Source organism: Zingiber officinale, chromosome 7A (assembly GCF_018446385.1).
Source record: "Zingiber officinale cultivar Zhangliang chromosome 7A, Zo_v1.1, whole genome shotgun sequence".
Taxonomy (NCBI): domain Eukaryota; kingdom Viridiplantae; phylum Streptophyta; class Magnoliopsida; order Zingiberales; family Zingiberaceae; genus Zingiber; species Zingiber officinale.
In genome coordinates, this window is record NC_055998.1 from 24,183,342 (window position 1) to 24,196,506 (window position 13,165).

Consider the following 13,165-nt stretch of genomic DNA (forward strand, 5'->3'; position numbering starts at 1 on the left):
TGAGGAAAGAGTAACGTTTATCCTATAAATTAAGGGCGGACGTTACAGTTTGGTATCAGAGCCAGTTTCATCCTTCCATCACACACCTCAAGTATTGATCTTGCAGCTTCCAAGTAAGAAATTACCGTTTTCATAACTTTTGTGCATCTAGTTTTGTTATGATTATTAAGAATGCTTGTTAAGATTTAGCATACTTATACATGAAAATGCTATCAAGTGCTTATGATAGAAAGTAAGAATGAGAACATGCTTATACATGGAAGTACTAAAAATAGTAAATAAGAATAATGATAGGCTAACAAAATATCTCACTAGTTGGTCTATGGATAAGTAGAATGGCTAGAGGACGACTGGCTAGACAGCCGAGAGTTAATGAACCTCAACCAGTGGAGAATGAGTCTTCACCCCAGCCCAACCTTCTAAAAGTAGTAGCTCAACTACAGAGACAATAGGCGGAGCAACAGCAGGTTATTGTCACCCTGACTGCTAATCAGCAAACTCCTCCTATTGTCCCACCGGAAGCCACTATAGTGACACCTACTACAATCGAAGTTCCATTAGTTACACCTGTAGCACCGGCAAAGGTAGTGAGGCAAGAAGCGTACCTCATCCAGTGGCAGAAATTGAAACCAGAGAATTTCTCTGGCACTAATAAACCATGGGATGCCCAGGCATGGTTCAAAACCCTGGAGAGCATAATAGAGCTACTGGACTGGCCGGAGGTAGAAAAGATTAAGTGCGCTTCCTTCTGCTTTACTGGTGATGCCAGAATGTGGTGGGAGCGAGTCAAGGCAAAATGAAAAGTGGATCAAATGACCTGGTCTGACTTTGAGACTGAGTTCTTCGAAGAGTTCTTCCATATGCGAGTCACGAATAAACATTATGACGAGTTCACGGAATTTTGACAAGGAAATTTATTAGTGGACGAAACTGTGAAGAAATTTAATAGACTAGCTCGCCTATGCCCTGAGCTGGTCAGCACGAAACGAGAAAGGGTGAGGCTAATGCTTAAGATGTTGAGGCCAGAGATAGCTCTGAATGTAGATGGCGGAATAAACAGACCACAGACTACAGAAGAGTTGATTAGTAGTGCCCTGATCACGGAGCATTACCTGAACAGCATCAAGTAGCAGAAGCCAGTACAGATTGGGAACAAAGGTCAAGGATGCTATGGCACTCAGAAAACTCAGGGCCAAGGTTCAACCTGGAAGGGGAGCTCCAAGAGAAAGAAGTGGAGTAATAAGAAGGGATGATCCGTAAGCGAGCAGCCTAAGTATACCACGTGTTCCACGTGTAGAAAGATTCATCCTAGAATCTATCGCAAGGGCACTAGTGGTTGTTATACGTGTGGTCCAGAGGGCATATAGCCAAGTATTGCCCGACCAAGAGCAACCTACCTCCAGCACAACCTGTTCAGTATGGAGGCAACCAGGCGCAGTTACACCAGATGTAGGTCACATTGGAGGGTTCTCAAATTAGCCAGGGCAGACTGGAGGCTCCACCAAGTTCTACAAATGCTCGAGTTTTCTCCCTTACCAGAGAGGAGGTAGCAAATGCCTCCACCGTTGTTACAGGTCATATACGTATTTTTAATCCATATGCAACTATGTTATTTGATACTGGGGCAACCCATTCGTTTGTCTCCATAGCATTTGCTGAAAGTATAAGTATACCCCCAGATGTTCTAAGTGGACAGTTCTTAACGACACTACCCTCGGGAGAGATAATGACATCTACACACTCGCTACGTGTCGTGCCAGTCAAAATTTCAGACAAAGAACTGTACAGTAATCTGATAATGCTGAACATGTCAGATTATGATGTCATTTTTTTAATAGACTTTCTTAGCAAGTATGGTGCTTCCATCAAGTGTCGTAAGCGAAGAGTCCTATTCCAACCTGAGGCAGAGTCTAAGTTTGAGTTCATCGGAGAATCAAGGAAGAGAACCCAGAAATTTTTATCGACCATAAAATCTTAGAAAATGTTAGCCGATGGATGTTCCGGGTTTCTAGCTCATGTGGTTAACACCCAGCAAGAAATGACCCAAAAGCTAGAGGAGGTTAGAGTCGTATGTGACTACCCAGAAGTGTTTCCGGATGAGTTGCCAGGCTTAGCTCCAGATAGGGAAATTGAATTTGAGATTGAATTCATCTCTGGTACCCATCCAATCTCAAAGGCACCCTACCGCATGGCTCCGACAGAATTGAAAGAACTCCAGGGACAACTAAAGGAGCTTCTTGACAAGGGTTTTATTCGCCCTAGTCACTCACCATGGGGAGCTCCGATGTTGTTTGTAAAGAAGAAGGACATGTCCATACAAATGTGCGTGGACTACTGAGCACTAAACAAAGTAACCATCAAAAACAGGTATCCCCTGCCAAGAATTGACGATTTATTTGATCAGTTAAAGGGAGCCACAGTTTTTTCCAAGATAGACTTGTGATCCGGATATCATCAAGTGAAAGTGAAGGCGGATGATGTGCCGAAGACGACATTCTGAGCGAGGTATGGGCACTACGAGTTTGTGGTTATGCCTTTTGGAGTGACGAACGCTCCTGCCACTTTTATGGATCTGATGAATAGGGTATTCAAGGCGTATCTAGACAAGTTCATAATCGTCTTCATAGACGATATCCTTATATACTCCAGAACTCAGGAAGAACATGCTGAACATCTGAAGACAGTATTACATATTCTTCAGCAGAGCCAGTTGTATGCAAACTTCTCCAAGTGCGAGTTCTAGCTCGAGCAAGTGTCCTTCCTAGGCCACATTATTTCCAAGGATGGGGTTATGGTAGACCCGACAAAAATAGAAGCTGTAAGTAACTGGAATAGACCTAAGAATGCCAGTGAAATCAGGAGTTTCCTTGGGTTAGCAGGCTACTAAAGGAAATTTGTAGAGAACTTCTCAAGAATCGCCTCACCACTGACAGCACTTACCAGAAAGAACCGAAAGTTTGAATGGACAGAGAGTTGTGAGAAGAGTTTCACTGAACTGAAAAGGAGACTGACCAATGCCCCAATCCTGACTCTCCCAGATAATAGCGAAAGCTTCGATATTTATAGTGATGCTTCTAAATTGGGACTCAGGGTTGTATTGATGCAGAATGGCAAGGTCATCGCTTATGCCTCGAGACAACTCAAGGATTATGAGAAGAACTATCCTACTCATGACCTTGAGTTAGCAGTAGTAGTGTTCGCTCTCAAAACTTGGAGGCATTACTTATACGGAGTTCAGTGCAAGATTTACACAGATCACCAGAGTCTTAGGTATTTCTTCACTTAGAAAGACCTAAACATGAGACAGAGGAGATGGCTGGAGCTAGTCAAAGACTATGACTGTGAAATTCTCTATCATCCAGGGAAAGCAAACAAAGTGGCAGATGCACTAAGTAGGAAATCTTGTGCAATGTAATCGTCTATGTCTGCTATGGCTCATCCCCTACAGAAAGAAATAGTATATTTTGGGCTTAAAATTATTATCAGGCAGCTCTCTACCTTGACGCTAGTGTCAACCCTGCTTGATGATATACAGAAAGGGCAAGATGAAGATCCGAATATTCAAAAGATCAAGCAGGGAATACAGGAAGGAGAAAATGGGGAGTTCCGGGTATCAGATGGTGAGATACTATATTATGGTGATCGCCTCTGTATCCCTAATCAAGAAGAACTGCGACATAAAATTTTAAATGAAGCTCATGGAACGCCCTATGCTATGCATCCTGGGTCCACCAAGATGTACCAAGATTTAAAGGGGCGCTTCTGGTGGTTAGGAATGAAAAGAGATATTGCAAAATATGTTAGTACCTGCCTGATATGCCAACAGGTTAAGGCAGAACATCAGAGACCAGACGGAGTTCTGCAGCCTATCAAGATTCCAGAATGAAAGTGGGAGGATATATCTATGGACTTCATAGTAGGACTACCCAGAACTATGAATGGATTCGATGCTATCTGGGTAATAGTGGACAGATTGACTAAGTCCACTTATTTTCTAGCTATCAGAACCTCCTACTCCATTGAACAGCTAGCACAAATGTATGTTAAAGAGGTTATCAGATTGCATGAAGTTCCCAAAACCATAATTTCTGATAGAGATGTCCACTTTACTTCACACTTCTAGGAGTGTGTTCAGAGAGCTCTTGGCACTAAGCTGCGATTTAGCACAACATTTCATCCTCAAACAGATGGGCAAACAGAATGAGTAAATCAAGTTCTAGAGGATATGCTACGGGCTTGTGCCTTGGATTTTAAAGGGAGCTGGTGCGGATACCTAAGCTTAGCAGAGTTCGCATACAATAATAGCTATCAAGCTACTATCGGAATGACACCCTATGAGGCTCTATATGTGAGGAGATGTAGATCTCCTATATGTTGGTATGAAGGTGGTGAAAAAAATAAATGGGACTCCAGACAGATCTTATCGAGAACATCACTAAAGTCATTCGGAGCATTCGCCAGAGAATAGAAACTGCTCAGAGCTGGCAGAAGAGCTATGCGGATGTGCGCCATAGACCGCTGGAATTTAAGGTTGGGGACTCAGTGTTTCTCAAAGTAGCATCGATGAAAGGAGTGATGTAGTTTGGAAAGAAAGGAAAGTTAAGTCCACGTTATGTGGGGCCACACCGGATCACTAGAAGGGTTGACAAGGTAACTTATGAGCTGGAACTACTGCAGGAAATGTCAGCCATTCATAATGTATTTCATGTCTCAATGCTGAAGAAGCATGTTCCTAATGCAAAGCAAGTGATTGAGCCACAAATGGTACATGTTCAAGAGGATCTCAGTTATGAAAGTCGACCTATTCAGATAATAGATCGGGAAGTTAGGAAACTGAGGAACAAAGAGATATCGTTAGTGAAAGTATTGTGGCAAAGTCAACAGTATGAAGAAGCAACATGGGAACGCGAGGATGATATAAGACAGAAGTATCCACAATTGTTCTAAGTTCGAGGACAAACTTTTTATAAGGTATGGGGGATTGTAACATCTATAAATTTTCTCTTTTCCAAAAGAGCAAAAAAAAAGAAATAAAAATATATTTGTAAATGACCTAGGCTAGGATTTGAATCAGAGACCTCTTACTTGAAATAAATCATCGCATGAATCAGAGACCTCTTATTTGTAATTTGTTTAAGTAGTCATTAGGTGGTGGTAAATCATCGCATGAGTAATATGAAACAAATTCATTATATATAGATTATATGTGAAGAGCTGCTCCAACTTTCACTTAGTATAAAAGGGGATGGATGAGATTAAAAAAAAACCTAATTTTCATCTCCTCTTCTCCTCTAGCCGAAACTTCTCCTTCCTCCTTTCAAGTTTCGGCCAAGATCAAGAAATCTAGGTCCAAGCTTATAAGTTCTTCAAGTGGAGGATCTAAGAGGAGAGTTTTTGCAAAGATTGGTACGCGGGTGAAGGGTGGCTTGGAGATTAAGGCGTGCAAAAGAGATGATTGTCTTCCCTACACCTTATAGTAGTAAGATTTAGCGAAAAGATGTAAGTACCACTCACCTGCAGTATAAGTTGCTTCGCTGATGTATTTCATAATATCTTTTATGCATGATTTAGAAGATACTTGTGGAGATATGCTTTAGACATGTTAAGGAAGAAGCAAGTCATGTTATGTAAGTTGCCCTCTAAAGTGTTGGGGATTAAGAGCATGTGTAGGGAATCTTGAATTACTTCCCATTTAGCTTTGGGGCTAAGAAGCGTATTCAAGTGCCCTAGAGTTCTTCCGTATAAATGGGAGGGGATTAAGCACACATAAGGTGTTTGGTTAAATGTCAAACAAGTGTAAGTACAAGAAATTAATAGTTAAAAAGAAGTATTTTACTTTAGAAAAGCATGTACTGGACACAAGGTCCATAGGTGGGCTGCTAGATCGCCCCTAAGATCTTAAATCGCCTAGTAGTACCTTGATAGGTTCGGGATTAACTACCTCAGATTTTATTAAGGACGCGCGCAAAGTAGTACAATGTCGGGCCTAAGTAAGTTGATTATTATTTTCACTAATTATGTAATATAATGCTTTCAAACTTTATGGTTTGTCTTAGTGGAGATTTCCTAGGTTTAGAAGTTGAGTTATATCGTGTAGCATTGATGAACTCTTTAATAGGCCATGAATCCTGTGTTCCTTACATTATTCGCATGGTTTTTAAGTTAATGGATTGCATGATAAACTGGTTTAAAAATGCATGTCACGTACATATTTCCGAAGTATAGTTTTTCGTGTGAATTACTGTCAAGTGCACATTATGTTTCCCTAAGCAATTTTAAAAGCATGTTTACATTGTTGCATTTTCCTCAAGCAGTTTAAAAAGCATGTCCTCTTTTAATGTATCGTTTTGTGAGTAGATGGTACTTACTAAGCATCCGCTTATAGATTTGCATTCCCTTATACTGTAGATAAAAGAAAAGGAAAGCTCGAGTAGGAGGAGGCAGCAGGAGCAGTGCTTGGAGGTGTGTGTGTTACAGAGCAATGGAAAGAGATCAGAGAATTTGTTATTATGGGGAACCTGTAGAACTTTAGTTTTGTTTTCTTCTCTCCGCTTTACATAAAATATTGGCACTAATCGGTTTAGAATGAATTTGACGGCTTGCCAGAATTTTGAATGGCAAGTGAAAGTGAAAAAGAGGAGAACAAGCTTTTTCGATAGAGAAGGGGGATCATCCGCACGGCCCGTGGCACGATCGTGCGGGTTCACACGACCTTCCACTACCTCCTCTTGGCCAAGGTGACACGGCCATGTGGAAGCACACGGTCGTACCCTTCCTCCTCTCGGTCAAGGTGACACGGCCGTGTGAAAACACACGACCGTGCCCTTCTCCCTCTCGGCTGAGGTGACACGGTCGTGTGGAATCACACAGCCAGGCACCTCCTCCTCTCGGCCAATGCTACACGGTCGTGTGATTCCACACGACCATGTCTCTCTTTCTCTTGACTAAAGTGACACGGTCGTGTGGGTTCACACAGTCATGACCCTCCCATCCTCTACCAAGGGTCACGGTCGTACGACCCTCACACGGTCGTGCCCTACACCAGTTGGGAGTACAATACCTGTCAGGGCCACACGACCCAGACCCACTAGAAGCTTCAGACTTCCTTCGACCTTACATGGCTGCAAGTTATGTCCTACCAGTCGTAACAGGTTAGAATAGATCTATTCGAGTAAGCAACATGTAATAGGTAAGAATGCCGAAAATTTAGATGAATGAGGAAAGAATAACGTTTGTCCTGTAAATTAAGGACGGACATTACAAAAATAATAAATAAAATTAATTAAAAAAATAAAATTAAATAAAAATTGAAAAAAATAAACTAAATAATAAACTAAATTGATTAAAAAATAAAACTAAATAAAAATTTTAAAAATAAATCAAATAATAAATAAAATTGATTAAAAAATAAAATTAAAAAATATATAAGTATTGATGAAAAAATAATAAATAAAATTAAATAAAATAAAAATAAGAAGAGGGTAAAAATGTCATTTGGTAAGGAGAGAGAGGAGGGGGAAGAGGGTGCTGTCAGATGGGGAGGAGGAAGCAATTTGCTTTTTCTAATTATAGGTATTATTTTAAAATTATTAAATAAGGAATAATTTTTTTTTACCTAAAAACTCATTGTTCAATAATTATAAAGAAAAATGATAATGAATATTCTTTTCTCTAGGAAACGAAGAATTGGAAATTGTTTTGTTTGTTTGTTTGTTTTTTTTTTTTTTTTTTTTTTTTTTTTGCAAAATAGCTGGTGGATTTACAAAATACTAAAAACAAAAATTCAGAGAAAGAGTAATTGATTGGTCCAAGTGTGGAAGGATGTAAAGAGACTACCTTAAAGGCTCATCTACTTCCTCTCATTATTAAAGAAGAGAAGAAGGACCCAACCCCAGCTCATTTATAGTACTTCAATGCGCTAGTTACTGCGTATACCAACATTGATAAAAATTTTGGGACAAAAATAATTAAAAAGTGTGCCTTTTATTTTAAAATTTAACAACAATGAGCATCTCTCTTTGGATGTTCAAATATATTTTTTAGAAAAAAAATAATATTTTTAACAATTTAATATTAAAAAAAAGACGTGAAATTTCGCATTTTTCTTCCCCTTCGATATTTGTTTTTTTAAGTCTCGAGATTGAAGTCTTCGTTCCATGTTCACCAGCGGAGCTTCAACGTGAGCTCAATTAATGGCCGGAGTTGGTGCATTGGAAAGCTGTCATCTTTGACAATGATAGTATAGTGATGAACAACTTCACCACCTCCTCTTAATCTATTTCTTCAAACGTCAGATTCTGCAGTTTACTTCAATTAATCGCTCCTTTGTCGTCAGCTGCTGAGTCCATCGTACCAGGCAGCAGTTTTGTTGAGCCATTTGCTTTATACCTGTTGAACAAACTGCTATAGTCTTCGCTTGTTTTCTCTCCTCGAGACATTTCCGAGGCCCATCGCAAGCGGTGCAACGAGAGCAGCGATCAGAGTTGGGATCCTTTGTTGCAGATTTTCCGGTGATCTTGATGAGGTCCAAAGGTGCCGCCTTTCCTCTTTTTTCCCTGTCAAAATCCCTCTTTTCGTGCTTCTCTTAATTAATTTTCCTGTTGCTGGGAGTTGTTCCGTGTTTCTGGTCTAAGATTAGGGTGGGCTTCCACTGTTTCTTCGCTTGCGGCGGCGATTTAGGGTTCCTCTACTCCTGGCGTCGGTTTCTTTGTCTTCTTCCTTGTAGATCCTAGTCCAAGATCAGTTTTTTCTCCCCTTTTTTCTGTGTACATCCCCGCAGACCAATGACATTTGAAGATAGATAGATGATGGCGTATTAGAGTTTCCTTGTTGACAGATTCCACCTTTGTTAGCTTTATCTCTGCTAATAGCCATGAAAGGGATTGGAGTGAGTTGCGTCATCTTTCTGCTTATTTCAATCAAATGCATCCATTGCGCATTTACTCCCGCAGATAACTACCTGATCGACTGCGGTTCCTCGACCAATACAACCATCAACAATCGAGTTTTCGTCGCCGATGTTTCCCTTTCTTCAACCTTGACTCCCTCCTCAAACAACCTGGTGACCACCTCCAGCTCGGTGCCTGCCTCCTACTATGGCGCCGCCCTGTATCAAAATGCCCGGGTCTTCACAGTGACCTCCTCCTACTCCTTCCAAATCAATGCCCATGGCCGACACTTTATTCGCCTGTACTTCTTCCCGTCCATTTACGGAAACTTCAATCTCACTTCCACAACCTTCACTGTGTCTACCCAAGATGCTCTCCTCCTCGACCACTTCCATCCGCAGGCGAATTCTGCAGTGGTCGAGGAGTTCTTGGTGAACATAATTAGCGATACGCTTATCCTTACTTTTGCGCAGACAGGAAACAATTCCATTGCCTTTGTGAATGCCATAGAAGTTGTATCTGCTCCTGATACCTTAATTGCAGATACCGCTACCATTGTCAATCCTCCAGGTACGTACCGGGGTTTGTCGGACCAGTTGTTAGAGACAATTTACAGGGTCAACATGGGCGGGCCGCAGGTTTCCCCAAACACTGATACTCTGTGGAGAAATTGGGACACTGATCAGAAGTTTCTGCTCAACAGCGCTCTTTCGCGATCGGTTAACTTCACAGGAAAAATCAGTTATATGGATGGAACTACTGAAGAGACTGCTCCTGATATAGTGTATTCGACAGCTACCGAATTGGCCGCCTCCAATACTTCAAATGCTCTATTCAATGTGACATGGCAGTTCGATGTGGAAGCTAGCTCGGCCTACCTGATAAGGTTTCATTTCTGTGATATTGTCAGTTTGGCTGCTGGGAACCTCTATTTTAATGTTTATGTCAATTCCTGGGCCGTAGCTAGTAATCTAGATCTCAGTAGCAAGACGTTTGGGCAGTTAGCAACTGCTGTTTATATGGATTATGTTTTGGAGGCTAATGATGCATCAGAGAAGCTCGGCATTAGCATTGGTCCTTCAGTTGTTAATGGTGTTTTGCCGGACGGCATCCTCAATGGCCTCGAGATCATGAAGATCAATGGCTCTGGTGGTTCTCCAGCTACACCATCAGCTGGTTCGAAGAAGAATCTCGTCATCATATTGGCTCCGATATTTGGAGTAACTGCTGTAGCTATTGTTGCTGTTGCTCTTTGCTTAGCCGTTAGAAAGAGGAAGCTTACTACAAAACAGTATTCAAAATCTTGGGTGCCTTTCTCCATCAATGGCTTCACATCTCATAGCACAGGAAGTCGAACTTCCAACGGAACTGCCTTTACACTCGGTCTGAATGGAAACTTCGGTTATCGTCTGTCATTCGCCATCCTGCAAGAAGCAACGAACAACTTCGACGAGAATTGGGTGATTGGTGTTGGAGGTTTCGGGAAGGTCTACAAAGGAGAGCTGAGAGATGACACAAAAGTGGCAGTGAAGAGGGGAAATCCGAAATCTCAGCAGGGCATCAATGAGTTCCATACTGAGATTGAGTTGTTGTCGCGGCTGCGCCATCGTCATCTTGTTTCTCTTATCGGATACTGCGACGAGAAGAACGAGATGATTCTTGTGTATGAATACATGGAAAAGGGCACTCTTAAGAGCCATCTCTATGGCTCAGACATGCCTTCTCTTAACTGGCAGCAAAGATTGGAAATTTGCATTGGAGCAGCTAGAGGATTGCACTATCTTCATACTGGGCAAGCCAAAGCCATCATCCATCGCGACGTTAAATCCGCAAATATTCTACTCGACGAGACTCTCTTGGCAAAGGTGGCCGACTTTGGCCTATCGAAGACGGGACCGGAGCTGGATCAGACCCATGTTAGTACTGCAGTAAAAGGAAGTTTCGGATATCTCGACCCCGAGTATTTCCGGAGGCAACAGCTGACTGAGAAATCTGATGTGTATTCATTCGGAGTTGTTTTGCTAGAAGTCTTGTGCGCGAGACCGGTCATCGATCCGACACTACCGAGAGAGATGGTGAACTTGGCAGAATGGGGAATGAAGTGGCAAAAGAGGGGAGAGCTGGAGCACATTGTGGATGCTCGGATCGCCGGATCAATTAGGCCTGAATCGTTGAAGAAGTTTGGGGAAACCATCGAGAAATGCCTAGCGGATTCAGGCATCGAGCGCCCCTCCATGGGAGATGTCCTCTGGAACTTGGAGTATGCCCTACAACTTCAAGATGCAGACGCTGGTGGTATCTCTGAAATCAACAGCATCAATAGGATCACTGAGCTTTCGCCGCAACTCCAAAACATCAATGCCTTCGAGAGTGCACCGGCAGGGGAAGCTGCAACCGCGCTGCTCAATGATCTTTCAGACGTTTCCATGAGCAAAGTTTTCTCGCAGTTGATCAAGTCCGAGGGAAGGTGATTCGATCGATCTTAGTTTGATGTTAGTGATTGCATTAGGGTTCTTTTTGCTGTTCTTGGTTGATGTTCTATTTACATAAGCAAACTCGTCTTAGTAGCTGTAATTATACAGTGTCTCCATCATTTTCAAGCTTGAGTGACATCTCCATCGACAATTTTTTCTTTCTTTTTTTTTTTTTTTTTGCTTGCTCTCCTTAATTAAGTTCTCATCGTATGAACAACAAATGCCTCCATAGAGAAGTAGTCGTATGATGGATGAATTGAACTCAGATCCCTGAGAACTCAATCAGAGGCGCTTGTTCATATGAGAAAAACACAATCATATTCCAAACAGATTACAACATTATACCTCCGATGCTCTCATAACATTTAATCTAACTCCTCTTTGCTGAGAAGAGGCATATGCCTTATTAATCACCGAAACCATATAGGACGTAGACAATGTCCATGGCGTTGACCGTCTTCCTCCGGGCATGCTCCATGTAGGTCACGACATCACGGATCACATTCTCGAGGAAGATCTTGAGAACACCGCAAGTCTCCTCGTAGATGAGCCAATGTTGTCAAACCTGTTTCATGCACCATTTCATTTTTCTTAGTGAAACCGTACATTTCGGCACCGACTTATTCGGGTGCACCATTCCAGAGTGCACCGATACAAATAAAATGTCCATAATTATAATCCATACATGCAAAAGACACATACTTTTCATATATTTCATTGACAACGCTATTTAACAACACTACTTGTATGTTTATATTATTCATGCATTCCACATGCTAGTAATATTATACAAGCATTTATAAAAGCTACTAATTGTTAAAAGTTCAATATGAAGACAAATGAGCTACCAATCATCATCAAGTACAAAAATTGAAGGATAAAAATCTTGTATTGGTGCAATAACATCATCTCCTTCATTATCAACTTCATCATTAAAAATAGGAGCTTCTTCATCATCATCCAAGCTCAATAAAGCAAATGGTGCATCAACCATCTCCCAACTCAAATCTTCTCCATCAAGAAGGCTCGGTTCTTCACTTATCCAATCTTCCAACAAGTCAACATTATCAAGACTAATTGGATCCAAAAAGCTCTTTGTCTTGCTTAAATTCTTATAGTTAAAACAAAGGAATACTAAATAAACCAATTTTAACTATAAATTGACAAATAAAAGGTTAGGATCTCATTTCACCTTTCTGAAAGCTTGAGATTATAACAAACAAATATCAAGTCATTTAGCCTTTTATGCTCAAGCCTATTTTGTTTCTTAGAATGAATGAACTCAAAAACGCTCTAATTTCTTTCGCAGTCAGTGACACTACAACATTGGCTAAGAACTCAAATAGCAAACGTTTGAAGCTCCAAAGTATTACCAAATTGACCCCACCATGCAACTAATAAAACATAAAGTCAATTTAAAGTAGTTCATGAAACATGTACAATCTATATAGTTATGTAAGACTAACATAATAAATGAAATATTGCTATTATACTTGGATTTAACTCCTCACGTTGACGAATAACTATAGACAAGCCAAATTCACTAGTTGAAGCTGTTGGATCGAAAGCGCTAGAAGGGAAGGAGGTGAATAGCGCTCGTGGCTTTCACAGTCGATTTCATAAAAATATCAGGTTATAACGCAGCGGAAATAGTAAAATGCACAAACACACAGAAGACTTGAGAAGTTACTTCGTTCGGAGCCTATCTCGACTCCTACTCGAAGGCCCGCGGTCACTGACCGCTTTCGGTGGGCAACAACTATAGTTCGTAAAAACTATTACAAACTAAGTACAATTCAAAGC

At 41.1% G+C, this 13,165-nt stretch overlaps 1 protein-coding gene across 3 annotated transcripts; it reads left to right on the top strand.

The window, feature by feature from the left end:
• The first annotated feature begins 8,148 nt into the window (after window positions 1-8,148).
• On the top strand, window positions 8,149-11,513 carry LOC122001177 (receptor-like protein kinase HERK 1). Of its 3 annotated transcripts, none has more exons than XM_042555785.1 (2): window positions 8,150-8,532; window positions 9,366-11,513. In XM_042555785.1, the coding sequence occupies exons 1-2, from the start codon at window positions 8,520-8,522 to the stop codon at window positions 11,357-11,359; spliced, it is 2,007 nt and encodes a 668-aa protein (XP_042411719.1). In that variant the 5' UTR covers window positions 8,150-8,519; the 3' UTR covers window positions 11,360-11,513. The 3 variants fall into 3 exon arrangements, with proteins under 3 accessions (XP_042411718.1, XP_042411719.1, XP_042411720.1); XM_042555786.1 differs by having other exon boundaries at window positions 9,459-11,513; XM_042555784.1 differs by having other exon boundaries at window positions 8,149-11,513.
• Window positions 11,514-13,165: the final 1,652 nt, after the last annotated feature.

Bases quoted from the DNA above. Each gene is read 5' to 3' on its own strand.
- LOC122001177 (XM_042555784.1), top strand. From the start codon at position 8,873: ATGAAAGGGATTGGAGTGAGTTGCGTCATCTTTCTGCTTATTTCAATC.